This window comes from Eptesicus fuscus, chromosome 12 (genome assembly GCF_027574615.1).
Source record: "Eptesicus fuscus isolate TK198812 chromosome 12, DD_ASM_mEF_20220401, whole genome shotgun sequence".
Taxonomy (NCBI): Eukaryota; Metazoa; Chordata; class Mammalia; order Chiroptera; family Vespertilionidae; genus Eptesicus; species Eptesicus fuscus.
The window spans coordinates 29,961,490-29,974,139 of NC_072484.1; the positions used below are offsets into that span (position 1 = coordinate 29,961,490).

Consider the following 12,650-nt stretch of genomic DNA (forward strand, 5'->3'; position numbering starts at 1 on the left):
GAGGGCGCTCTAACCCATTGAGCAACCCGGCCAAGGCCATCACTGCCTGTTTTATGCGTGGGCATCTTCCTAAAAGAGACAGACAGGCCGTCACTACAACAGACATTGTCCAGGTAAGCTAACCTCGTGGCCGCCAGCGTCTCCCCTGGCGGCCATTGGGGCGGAGCCTCCGGGGATTCTGGGAGCTGTTCTGGCGCAGTTGATGGCGGAGGGCTGGGCGGACCTATCCTGCTGACTCCGGTGAGCGCACTGCCGAGGCCCCTTACCGTGCGGGAAGGGGTCCCCCGCAGGGTTAGGGACCTGGTGGAGCGAGGCTGGTGGAAGAGTGGCCGCAAGTTCGGGAGGTTTCGTTTTGGAAATGGGGCGCGGCCCCAGATGCGCCTTTGGGGGCGGGGGATGGGGTGAGACGCCGCTGGCTGGGAATCTCCGAGTTGCTGGGCGCTAGCGGACCTTTCTTCTCGGGCTGGGGCGAGCGAGCTGGAACTGTGATTTCTTTTTTGAAGGAGGTGAGATTATTCTGGGCCAGACAGCTAACGAAGAGGGAGGCGGCTGCGGTCGAGCATCCCCGGGGTTTATTTGGGCCGAGCACACGAGTTCAGCCAGGCATCCCCTGTGGTGGGGCGCGGATCCGGCCCTATAGCCCCCCGTCTTCCTAGCAAGGGAACCCTTACCTGGGTCCTGCGTGTCCGAATGGTTGTGGGAACCTAGGACTGATCGTGAATATGAAGAACTGGGTTACTGCTCGTTTGCGTGTTTCGGTGGGGCTGAATGTGGCTCCAGCAGTGATTGGGTGGGGGCGGGGTTGGGGTGGGGCATCTCAGGACCCGCGGTGCTTGGGTTTGTTGGGGGTGGTGAGCTTCACGTGGGCAGGTGTACCTAGGGGGTCGTGGGGAGTGTCTTGGGTCTGGAGTCCTGGGGCTTTAGGGGTGGGGTGGTTTGGGCCTAGGACAGACATCTGGTGATGGTGGGTACCACCCGACCTTGACCTGCATTTAGGCAGTTTTTTGAGTGGGGATGAGACTACTTCAGTGGCACCTGTTGTCCCAGGGCTTGTCATGAGGCAGGGACGCTCTCCCTTTGTGGCAAAGATCCCGGTTTGGCTGTAAATGTCCGTGGCCAGTTTTACTGATTCTCCCTCTCCTTGTCTGCTTTTCTCTCATGTGTTGGGGTCAAACCTCTGGATTAGTTAGGGTTTAGGGAATTAACCTCTGGATTAGGGTTTAGGGAATTTAGGTATGGTGGGAACTTCTGAGGGCTGTTGGCTGACTATCCAAATCACTTCTGGCATCTGGTGAGGCCTAGATATCAGGACTTAAATTTTTATTTTATTTTTATTTTTGGTAAGGACAGATTTTAATCCTACCCAGTACGAGAACCCCATGAACCTATCACCAGGTCCAGCATTTATTAATTCACTGCTAATCTTTACACCTCCTCAACCCTACATGTGAATATACTTTGAGACTAGTCACACCCCACAGGGGTTGGCCACTACTAACCTTACCACTGACAGCTGGCTAAGGACATGGGACTCCCTGGATAGAGTTTAAATCTAGGCTCTTTCTAGCTCTTCAACATGAGCAAGATTCATAACTCTGCCTCAGTTTATCACAAGACCTAACTCCTGGGGCCTTTGGGAGGTAAACATTGTACAGAGCCTGGTATATAGTAAGAGTTTTTAGTAATTGTTAAATAACCTATGTAATAAAGAGGTAATATGCAAATTGGCCATCACTCCAACACACAAGATGGCCGCTCCCATGTGGTCAAAGATGGGCGCCCCCATGTGGACACAAGATGGCTGCCACAAGATGGCCAGCAGGGGAGGGCAGTTGGGAGGGACCAGGCCTGCGAGGGAGGGCAGTTGGAGGCGATCAGGCCAGCAGGGGAGGGCAGTTGGGAGGGAACAGGCCTGCAAGGGAGGGCAGTTAGGGGGGACCAGGCCTGCAGGGGAGGGCAGTTTGAGGGGACCAGGCCTGAAGGGGAGGCAGTTGTGGGGGACCAGGCCTGCAGGAGAGGGCAGTTAGGGAGGGACAGGCCTGCAGGGGAGGGCAGGTGGGGTGACCAGGCCTGCAGAGGAGGGCAGTGGGGGGTGACCAGGCCTGCAGGGGAGGGCAGTTAGGGAGGGACCAGGCCTGCAGGGGAGGGCAGGTGGGGTGACCAGGTCTGCAGGGGAGGACAGTTAGGGGTGACCAGGCCTGCAGAGGAGGGCAGTGGGGGTACCAGGCCTGCAGGGGAGGGCAGTTTGGGGTGACCAGGCCTGCAGGGGAGGGCAGTTGGGTGGGGGGACCAGGCCGGCAGGGGAGGGCAATTAGGGGCAACCAGGCTGGCAAGGGCGGGCAGTTAGGGGCGACCAGGCTGGCAAGGGAGGGCAGTTAGGGGCGATCAGGTTGGCAGGGGAGGGCAGTTAGGGGTGACCAGGCTGGCAAGGGAGGGCAGTTAGGGGTGATCAGGCTGGCAAGGGAGGGCAGTTAGGGGTGACCAGGCTGGCAGGGGAGAGCAGTTAGGGGTGACCAGGCTGGCAAGGGAGGGCAGTTAGGGGTGACCAGGCTGGCAAGGGAGGGCAGTTAGGGGTGACCGGGCCAGCAGGGGAGGGCAGTTGGGGGTGACCAGGCCTACAGGGGAGGACAGTTAGGGGCAACTAGGCCAGCAGGGGAGGGCAGATAGGAGTGACCAGGCTGGCAGGGGAGGGCAGTTAGGGGCAATCGGGCTGGCAGGGGAGTAGTTGGGCGTCATTCAGGCTGGCAAGGAAGTGGTTAGGGGGTTATCAGGCTGGCAGACAGAAGTGGTTAGGGGCAATCAGGCAGGCAGGCAGTGAGTGGTTGGGAGCCAGCAGTCCTGGATTGTGAGAGGGATCCCAGATTGGAGAGGGTGCAGGCTGGGCTGAGGGACACCCCCCCACCCCCGCTCTGTGCATGAATTTCGTGCACCGGGCCTCTAGTTACTAATAATATTACAACTTGAGGCCCATAGACATCAAAGGGTTCAAACAGGCCTCCCTAAGATGTGCTGCTTTGGCATGTGAATAATTTTGAGGTGAAGGCAGTTGAGACCCTGCGGGCTCACAAGAAACTTTGCCTCTCCCTTAAAGAATTTAAATTTGGGACCTTGTCTATTCAGAGTTATCACCAGAAATAACTTTTTATGACCTACTAGTAGCCCGTTTGCACGAAGATTCGTGCAATAGACCTTCATTCACCTGGCTGCCTGCACCAGTTTTCTGCCGGCACCGGGGACCCAGGCCTTGGCTGTGGCCACCGCCTTCTACCTTCTTTCAGGGTCCCGGTGCCAGCAGAAAACTGGTGCAGGTGAAAACTGCACCCTAGTGTCCCTGTGACCCGGTCGCAGGAGCGAGCTGACCCCCTAGGTGGGCTCGCTCCTGCGATCGGAGCACGCACCCGGCTGGCGCCCAAGGCCCAGAAAGCCCCGGGCGGCTTCCCGGGCCTTGGGCTCCGCCCGCACCCCAGCGTCCCTGCTACCTGATCGCAGGAGCGGGTTCGGCTGGCTCCTGTGATCGGAGCAGGTGCTTCCCTTCAACGGTTTCCTGGTGGGCGTGGTTGATGGGCGTGGCTTGGGCGTAGCGAAGGTGCAGTCAATTTGCATATTTGTCTATTATAAGGTAAGATGGAGTAGGGCAAACCTGTGATTACTGAACATCTGCTCTTCTTATCGTACTGCAAATGACCTTTCTCCCTCTGAAGCCCCATGATGCCTTACCTCATCCTGAGCTCAGAATGCCATACGTACCTCATTTTCCTTTCTGTCTCTGAACCTCTGCTGTGCGTGTGTGGGCGTGGGTGTCTCTGACTCGCTCATATATTTGGGGTTTCCATATGTACGTATGTAATCAAATTCAGTTATTTTCTCTTATTAATCTAATCTGCCCCTGTAGATTTAATTATTAGGCCAGCCAGAAGAACCTAGAAAGGCAGAGGAGCGTTTCTTCCTCCCCCAAGATGCAAAAAAGATTCCTTACTTCAGAGCAGCATATCAGGGCGGGCTGTGTTCTGATGCCCGTTCTGGACTCTGTCCCCCAAGCTGTCTGCTTCCTTCTCTGGCAGACCTGAGGCCTTTTTAAAGGAGGAGGAACACCCCTTATTTTAGACGTGGCGACTTCCAGCCTGGTGTCGGGCTGAGAGACAGTCCTGAAGTTCACAGTTCCAGCTTTATCCTCAGGTCCACGCTCTCATCCCCGTGCTGCCCAGAGAGGATTGCATAGGGGAAATGGGCTCCTGACAGCCCCGTTAAGGTGGGCACCACACACTTTTCACGTTCTTAGGGGGTTTTCTTTGCTCCAAACTGTGGGTGAATTTCCTTTGCTCATTCTGACATCTTGAGTCCTGCAATGTCCCATTTGAGGCTTTTTGGTTCTTGTGAGGGCTGCACTTTTTTACACTCTTGTGTGGCCCTTGAGTAAGCCATAAAAAGGCTTATTGGTTTGAGTGGCTAAATTTCTACATGTCAAGATCAGATGAAGATGGATCTTTTTAAAAAATATATATTCTTACTGATTTCAGAGAGGAAGGGAGAGGGAAAGAAATAGAACATCAATAATGAGAGAGAATCATTGATTGGCTGCCTCCTGCACACCCCAGCTGGAGATCGAGCCTGAAACCCGGGCATATGCCCTGACCGGGAATCGAACCGTGACCTCCTGGTTCATAGGTAGACACTTAACCACTGAGCCACGCCAGTCAGCCGATGATGGATCTTTTGAACTGGAAAAACTTGTAAATTCTTTTTTTTTTTTTTTTTTAAGAGAGCTCTCATATTGTTATACTGGTGAGTCATTATAGTCTCCCATTCTGTATATCTGATTTGGAAGTCCTTGCTTTTAAGTGCACTTTTAAATGGTCTAATCTAATTGGAATGTTCTTCATAGTAGCCAGTGTAATTTTTTAGGTTATAATTTCCTCGAGGGTTGGCAGCAGTTTGGTAGGACCTTGGCCAAAAATGGAGTTTGGCCTACATTTCTTTTTGGCCATATTTTGAAGCTTCCAATCCAATAGTTACCAAGATAAGGTCTTAGGACATAAAATTTTTAGATTGTCTTTAATAGGATTTTGCCAGTTTTTTCTTTCCTTTCTCTTCTTACATGCAGAATGATTGTTCTTATAATGTCCTGATTTTTAAAAATAATATCTATAGACGTCTGAAGGTATTTGCTCACTGGGCATTACTTTAGGGAATGGTGAAGAAAAAGGGCATTGGAATGAAAATTTTGGATTCTAGGCTTGGCTTTGACACTGGGTCGCTGTGTGATCTTAAGACAAGTCAACGGACCTCTTATGCCTTAGTTTCCTCCTCTGTGAGGTGGAAAGGATAGAAGTGTCTACCTCTTGGCTGTGTTGTGAAGATTCATAGTACTCTGCGCTTAGTACAGTACCTGTTTTATAAATACTAACTATAAATACTAGCATTAGTGGGAGGAAAAGGGCTATATTTATCAGCTTAGGCTAAGTTGTACTCCAGTAACACATGACTCCCAAATCTCAGTGACCCACAATCTAACCTTAAACCTAGTCTGATCCCTCCTCCTTTGTAGGTTGGCTCAGCACCATGGCCTTCTATAGTAGAAGGAAGGCCACTTCTTGGGAACGTGCTGCTCCCAGAACATGAGATGGTTGAATCATGCAATGCTCAGAGGTGGCATGTCACCTTCTCTCCCATTTCATGTCTAAGGCAAGACCTGATGTCACAGGCAGGAAGTACAGTTCTTTTAGAGAGAAGCAGATAATTTGGGAACAATAATCAAATCTACCACAAAGGACTGTTTTATTCTAATCACTAGGAGTAGCAAAACCCCTGACATGCGTTTCTTCTCACAGGAAGCTCGAATTCTTGTAAAGAGAGTCATAGAAATAGAAAAATTGCAAGATGGTGTGATTAAGGTGGGATGCCCAGATTGGACAGAAGAGTGAGTGACCATCTCTACCTGTGTTGTTAGGGGATGAATCCAAAGGGCTTCTTAGAGGAACCCTAGCTAGTCTCAGAAGGGAACGTGGCAACAGCAGAACTGCAGTCACTTGGACTGAGATTCTGGACAGGGTGTCTGAGTTGCTTCTGAAGGTGGTATAGCCCCTAACATCACCTGCCCCCTTTGGGATCACGTGGGTGGAGGACTTCAGATTGTGCCCATCAGGAGACATCCATGCACATCACTGATAAGGCCTGTGGCATACATGTGCAGAAAAGAAAGGTGCGTGTGTGGGAGGGTATCTTTACAGAGTCACTGTGAGATTTGGAGCTCTACCTAAAGTAAGAAGGACTCAGTTTAGACACCGCCCGCCCTCCCCCGCCCCTCGCTCCTTAGAGTACTGGGACTTAGGGGATAGAATACATTCAGAACAGTCAGGAGCCGAGTTCTGAATGCCCCAGTTGATCTGGAAGGAGACATTCCACAGGCATTATGCTATGTCTTCTCTCTGACTCAGGCTCCAAGTGGCAGAGATTGTATACAACACATGGAGCTTGAATCTGAGGTGTGGGGGCGGGTGGGAATTGTAAATTTTGTCACATAAGGGAGAGTGGCAGGGAACAGACTTGCGAGCTGGAAAGGAATGAGGTAAAAAAATCCAAGGAGCCCGGCCAGCGTGGCTCTGTGGTTGAGCATTGACCTGTGAAACAGGAGGTCACAGTTCTGATTCCTGGTTGGGGCACATGCCTGGGCTCGGGCCCCAGTGGGGGCCGTGCAGGAGGCAGCCGATCAATGATTCTCTCTCATCATTGATGTTTCTATCTTTCTGAAATAAAAAAAATATATTTGGGGGAAAAAGTCCAAGGACTCCACCCCACCCTGGACTGAGACTCCATATTTGTTGAATGAGGAGGATGTGAGAGGACAGGATCCCCGTGAGGAGGCGTGGGCTTAGGGCCTCCATTAAAGATCCTGGCAACATCAAGTTTCTTCTCCGTCCCACAGGTCCTGGCTTCATGGAAACAAGATGGGCTTTTATAAGTAAGGTTCAGAGAAGTCACTTCAGGCAGCAGAAATCCATCTTGCGATGAAATGGCTTCTACCTGGATTTCTGGTAGAATTGCAAGGCAAACACGGGGCTGACTCTGGGGCCCTGACATTGCCTGACCCTCTGCCTGGGGAGGGCAGGACAGGGAAGAGATTTTGCCTTTGGAGAGCAGGGGAGCTACGGAGACTATGAAGAAATTGACTCGGAATCATAAGGCAAAAGGTGAGAGTTGTTGAGAGTGTGGAGATGAAGAGGGAGAGCAAGGCTCCAGGTTTAGCTGAGCTCTAGTGGCCTCAGCTGAGTAAAGGAACTTTACAAGGCTTAGAGGAGCTACTCCAAGAGCATCATGGGAGGCCTGCTGTCTCACAGCTTCTTTTTCTTCCCCGAGGTTTGCCTTCTAATGATACTGATTCGCTCCAGAAAACAGAGGGAAAGCCCGAAATACTGGTGAGTTTGGATTACTGTTTTTTGTTTATTTTATAAAATGTTGGCTCGTTTTTCAGAGCATAGGCATATTGTGTATTCTCTTTATTGGGAAGGGAACAGGCAATCGTCAAGTCACTTTATAATGTTCCTGTTTATTTCCCTTTATTTTATTGTCAAGATTAATAGTTAGAGTCCAGGAAACTTTAGAGCATAAGAGATATATTTTAAAAAATTGTTTTAAATTCTTACCCGAGGATATGTTTTTCATTGATTTTTATTTTTTTTTTTTTGAGAAAGGAAGAGAGAGAGAGAGAGAGAGAAATACTGACTTGAGAGAGAAACATCGATTGGTTGCTTCCTGTACATATCCTGACTGGGGACTGAACCTGTAACCTAGGTGTGTGCCCTGACCGGGAATGGAATCTGCCACCTTTTGGTGTTCAGGATGACACTCCAACCAACTGAGCTACTGGCCAGGACAACATAAGAGATCTTTTTGAAAAACTAAGATTATTAAAAATTGTAAATGTACTATTAAATTTCACTTTACATCCACACTACTTAATGATAATATCTTTTGCACTGGACATCTTTTACTTCTTTTACTAGTGAAATTTTAAACATATATAGAAGTAGAGAGCATAGTAATAATAGGGCCTCAGGTGCCATCACATAGCTTCAGTAGTCATCCACAACGGCCAGTTTTGTTTAATTTCTACCCTTCTCATGTCTCTCACTGGATTACTTTTGACAAATCTCAGACATTTCATAACAATGTCTCTATAATTTTTAAAAATAGTGGTAAGAGGGTAGTAGTGGTGGTAATTCTATTTATTCCAGAGAGAGGAACTATGGCTTAAAGGGGTTTGTGATTTGTGCATGGCCATACCATCAGTTGATGGTAGAGCCAGGATTTGAACTTGGTTTTCTCTGACTCTCAAGCTCTGCAGCTTCCAGTGTGTTGTATTTTGGACTCTTTCTGTGACATAAATCCCCATCTAATAATATGGGAGCATATTTTCCAGCCCTAGGAAATGGGCCTGGATTATTTGATGAATGACTCATATAGAATGCTCTCTGTAGTTAACAGTGCTTCACCCCTACTCACCTCTCCTTCCATCTTCTTTCCTTTACCAGAAATTTGATGTATTCTTTCATGTGAATGGTGCGTGTGTGATTCTACAAGCCAAATTAATAGGTTTATAAGTAGACTGTCCTTATCTTCAAGGAACATTCCAATTCTTTGGGAAAATAATGTATGTAAAAAAGAAATTAGGACAATAATTAGTAATCTATACTAATAAAAGGGTAATATGCTAATTAGACCGGATGTCTTCCGGACATCCTTCTGGACAAAGCCATGGTGGTGGGGCCAAGGCAGAGGCAGTTAGGGGTGATCAGGCTGGCAGGGGAGAGCGGTTAGGGGGATCAGGCCGGCAGGGGAGAGCAGTTAGGGGCAATCAGGCCGGTAGGGGAGCAGTTGAGGGCATCAGGCAGAGGTGGTTAGGGGCGATCAGACAGGCAGGGGAGCAGTTGAGGGCATTAGGCAGGCAGAATGGTTAGGGGCGATCAGGCAGGCAGGCAGGTGAGTGGTTAGGAGCCATTGGTCCCGGATTGGAGAGGGTGCAGGCCAGGCTGAGGGACCCCTTCTCTGCCCACCCCCCCATGTACGAATTTTGTGCACTGGGCCTCTAGTTTTTACAATAATAGTTGAGATGGTTACATAACTGCCAGCCTAAAGCTTTCAAACCAATGTGCAGCCGCTCACAGTTTATTGACATTCAGGCTCACAGGACATGTGAGCGCTTTTGGAATGCTGGAGTGAGGAGTTCCACAGACACTCTCCCCAGTGAAACAACATAGATGATTTAAAAAACTCCACCATTAAACCCCAAATTTGAAGTCTCTGGAAATTGTCCTAAGGACGTATAGCAAGTGAAGAAACATTTAATCAAGAAAATCTGTGTTTTAGCCCTGGCCGGGTAGCTCATTTAGTTAGCTCATCATCCCGATATGCCAAGGTTTCCAGTTCGATCCCCAATGAATGTATAAATAAGTGGAACAACTAATCGATGTTTCTTTCTCAAATCAATAAATTTTTTTAAAAAAAAGAAGAGAAAATTTAAGTCTCACTGAAAACAGCAAGTCTTTGGCATTTGTCCCACAATCTGCTTCATCTGCCCACCCTTTAGCTCACCATAATGGGAGCTCTACTCCAAGTGGGTACAGCCAAGACAATGGGGCTCTTTCTCCTCTCAGTTCCCAGTCTAGTACTGTACTTTTTCCCTGGGGAGATAGGCCACCAGCAGTTCTCATTCCCTCCAGATCAGTGTTGCAGGCAAGGTGGCCGAGAGGTCTGGGGTTTTCTTTCTCCACCAGCCCCTGTTGGTAGGATAGAAGCTCTGTCCCAGGCATCGGAGGTCAAGCATCAGTAAGGACCCTATTGCCTTTTCCCCTTCCTCAGAGGGCAGAGATTCTGTGCCAGGAGAGGCAAGCTGAGAAGAAAGGAGCTTCCACCCCCACAGCATCCTATCCCCCAGGGTACCACTCTTAGAGTAGGAATGTCACTCTGAGAGAAGTGGCTGCCAATTCTGCTCCCAGCTCTAAGCACTGGTGCAGAGATCCTGCCCAGGGGGAGAGGCAGGTTGGAAGAACAAAGGCCACTGTAGCACTCCTTAACAGCATTGGCTTTATTTGGAACCGAGCATCGAGCATCGGATGTTGAAACCTAAGAGTGCTCTTGAGAACAATGGAGATTTTTGTGGTGAGCAATTAAGAGGCAGCTTCAAGATCCATGATAGCAACAAGCAAATGGCAAATCAGCTAAAAGTTTAACGGGGAGAACCAGGGAAAGAGAGGGCTGAGAAGAGCCCTGTTGGAGCCTCAAATACTGGCCTTAAAACTACCCCTGTAGCCCAGTTGGCATGGCTCAGTGGTTGAGCGTGGACCCATGAACCAGGAGGTCACGGTTCAATTCCCGGTCTGGGCACATGCCCGGGTTGTGGGCTTGATCCCCAATAGGGGACGTGCAGGAGGCAGCCGATCAGTGATTCTCTCTGATCATTGATCTTGCTATCTCTCTCTCCCTTCATCTCTGAAATCAATAAAAATATATTAAAAAAAAACCAACTACCCCTGTAAAAGGGTCAGGGCCTGACTTTAATTGGGTCATACAGTGGAGCCATTTATTCCCTAAGACATTGTTGAAAACAGTAATCAGTTAGCTATTGGTGGAGGCTAGCTGGGTGCGATACCAATATAGGCAGGCCGGAGAGACACAAGAGAATCCTGCTAAAGACTGTCATTCTGGAGGGGGAGGGTCCAAGGCTTCATCTGCTGAGAAGCCACAGTTTAAGGGATAATAGCCTTTCTTGAACTAGTCCACACCAGTCAGAAAACATGAACAAGTGACCATAGCGCCGCCTGGGGAGGGAGCAGGGTTGGTATCCAGAGTTGCTATAGTATTTTACTAAAATGGCCAGTATTCAACAAAAAATTAAATAGGTAGGGAGAGAGGCATGGAGAGAAAGAATACATTCATATGAGAATGAGAGAGAGTCTAAATAAATTTTCCTGATATGTAAAATGAAAACAACTTTTCAGTTCTGTGTTAAATTATAATCTCACTTGGATTGTAAATTTATTTTCCTCTTACTGGTTATGAGTTGTTTGTTGGGCACAGAGTTCCTTTTAAAGATGTTTTAATTGAATTTTTTAGAGAGAGAAAGGGAGAGGGAGAGAGAGAGAGAGAAAAAAAAATTGATGTGAGAGCGAAACATTGATGTGATCAGCTACTTCCTGCATGCCCCCTGGATGGAGCCTGTAACCCAGGCATGTGCCCTGACTGGGAATGGAACTGGCAACCTTTTGGTGCACTGCACAACACCCAACCAACTGAGCCTCTTGGGCTGGGCACAAAGCTCCTTTTAAATGGGAGTTTTCCAGCCCATCCTGAACTCTTCCATCTCAGAATTCTTCATAATGAATCCTCAAGGTCACTTTTCTGAGCTCTGCTTCATGTTTCAAATTGATTCACAAATCATTTCTCCAAAGAAATCGTAAGTGTCCAAGGGCCAGGAATGTGTTGTATACCTCAGTTATGCTACCCTCAGATTTTTAAAAATATATATTTTTACTAGAGGCCTGGTGCATGAAATTCATGCATGGGGCGGGGGGATGTATTGTCCCTCAGCCTAGCATGCACCCTCTCCAATCTGGGACATCCCTCTCACAACCCAGGACTGCTGGCTCCCAACCACTTGCCTGCCTGCCTGCCTGATTGCCCCTAACTGCTTCTGCCTGCCAGCCTGATCACCCCTAACCACTCCCCTGCCAGCCTGATTGACACCTATCTGCTCCCCTGCCGGCCTGATTGCCCCTAATTGCCCTCCCCTACCAGCCTGGTCACCCCTAACTGCCTTCCCCTGCCGGCCTGGTCACCCCTAACTGCAAGCCCTTGCCAGCCTGGTTTCCCCTAACTGCCCTCCCCTGCTGGCCTGGTACCCCCAACTGCCCTCCCCTGCAGGCCTGATACCCCCAAATGCCCTCCCCTTCAGGCCTGGTCCCTTCCAACTGCCCTCCCCTGCAGGCCTGGTCCCTCCCAACTGTCCTCCCCTGCAGGCCTGGTCCCCCCCACTGCCCTCTTCAGGCCTGGTCCCTCCCAACTGCCCTCCCCTGCAGGCCTGATCCCCCCAACTTCCCTCCCCTGCAGGCCTGGTCACCCCCAACTGCCCTCCCCTGCAGGCCTGGTCCCTCCCAACTGCCCTCCTCTTCAGGCCTGGTCCCTCCCAACTGCCCTCCCTTTCAGGTCTGGTCCCTCCCAACTGCCCTTACCTGCAGGCCTGATCCCCCCAACTGCCCTCCCCTGCATGCCTGGTACCCCCCAACTGCTCTCCTCTGCTGGCCTGGTCACCTCCAACTGCCCTCCCCTACAGGCCTGGTTGCCCCCAGTTGCCCTCCTCTGCAAGCTCGATCACCCCTAACTGCCCTCCCCTGCAGGCCTGGTCCCACCCAAATGCCCTCCCCTGCAGGCCTGGGTCCCTTCCAACTGCCCTCCCCTGCAGGCCATCTTGTGGTGGCCATCTTTGACCACATGGGGGTGGCCATCTTGTGTGTTGGAGTGACAGTCAATTTGCATATTGCCCTTTTATTAGATAGAATTGATTTCAGAGAGGAAAGGAGAAGAGAGAGAGAGAAACATCAATGATGAGAGGATCATTGATCAGCTACCTCCTGCATGTGCTACACTGGTGATTGAGC

General features: G+C 50.0%; 1 protein-coding gene across 4 annotated transcripts in view; it reads left to right on the forward strand.

The window, feature by feature from the left end:
* Positions 1 to 12,650, forward strand: part of ZNF343 (zinc finger protein 343) — a 19,288-nt gene continuing 6,638 nt past the window's right edge. Inside the window, exons 1-3 of one of the 4 annotated variants that reach the window (XM_008141266.3) lie at positions 1 to 240; positions 6,923 to 7,187; positions 7,354 to 7,412. In XM_008141266.3, the coding sequence (XP_008139488.2) occupies positions 7,154 to 7,187; positions 7,354 to 7,412 (93 nt within the window). In that variant the 5' untranslated portion in view covers positions 1 to 240; positions 6,923 to 7,153. Of the gene's footprint in view, positions 241 to 266; positions 507 to 5,862; positions 5,918 to 6,922; positions 7,188 to 7,353; positions 7,413 to 12,650 lie in introns of those variants that run through there. The other 3 variants (XM_054723719.1, XM_028144675.2, XM_054723720.1) reach the window with 3 other exon arrangements.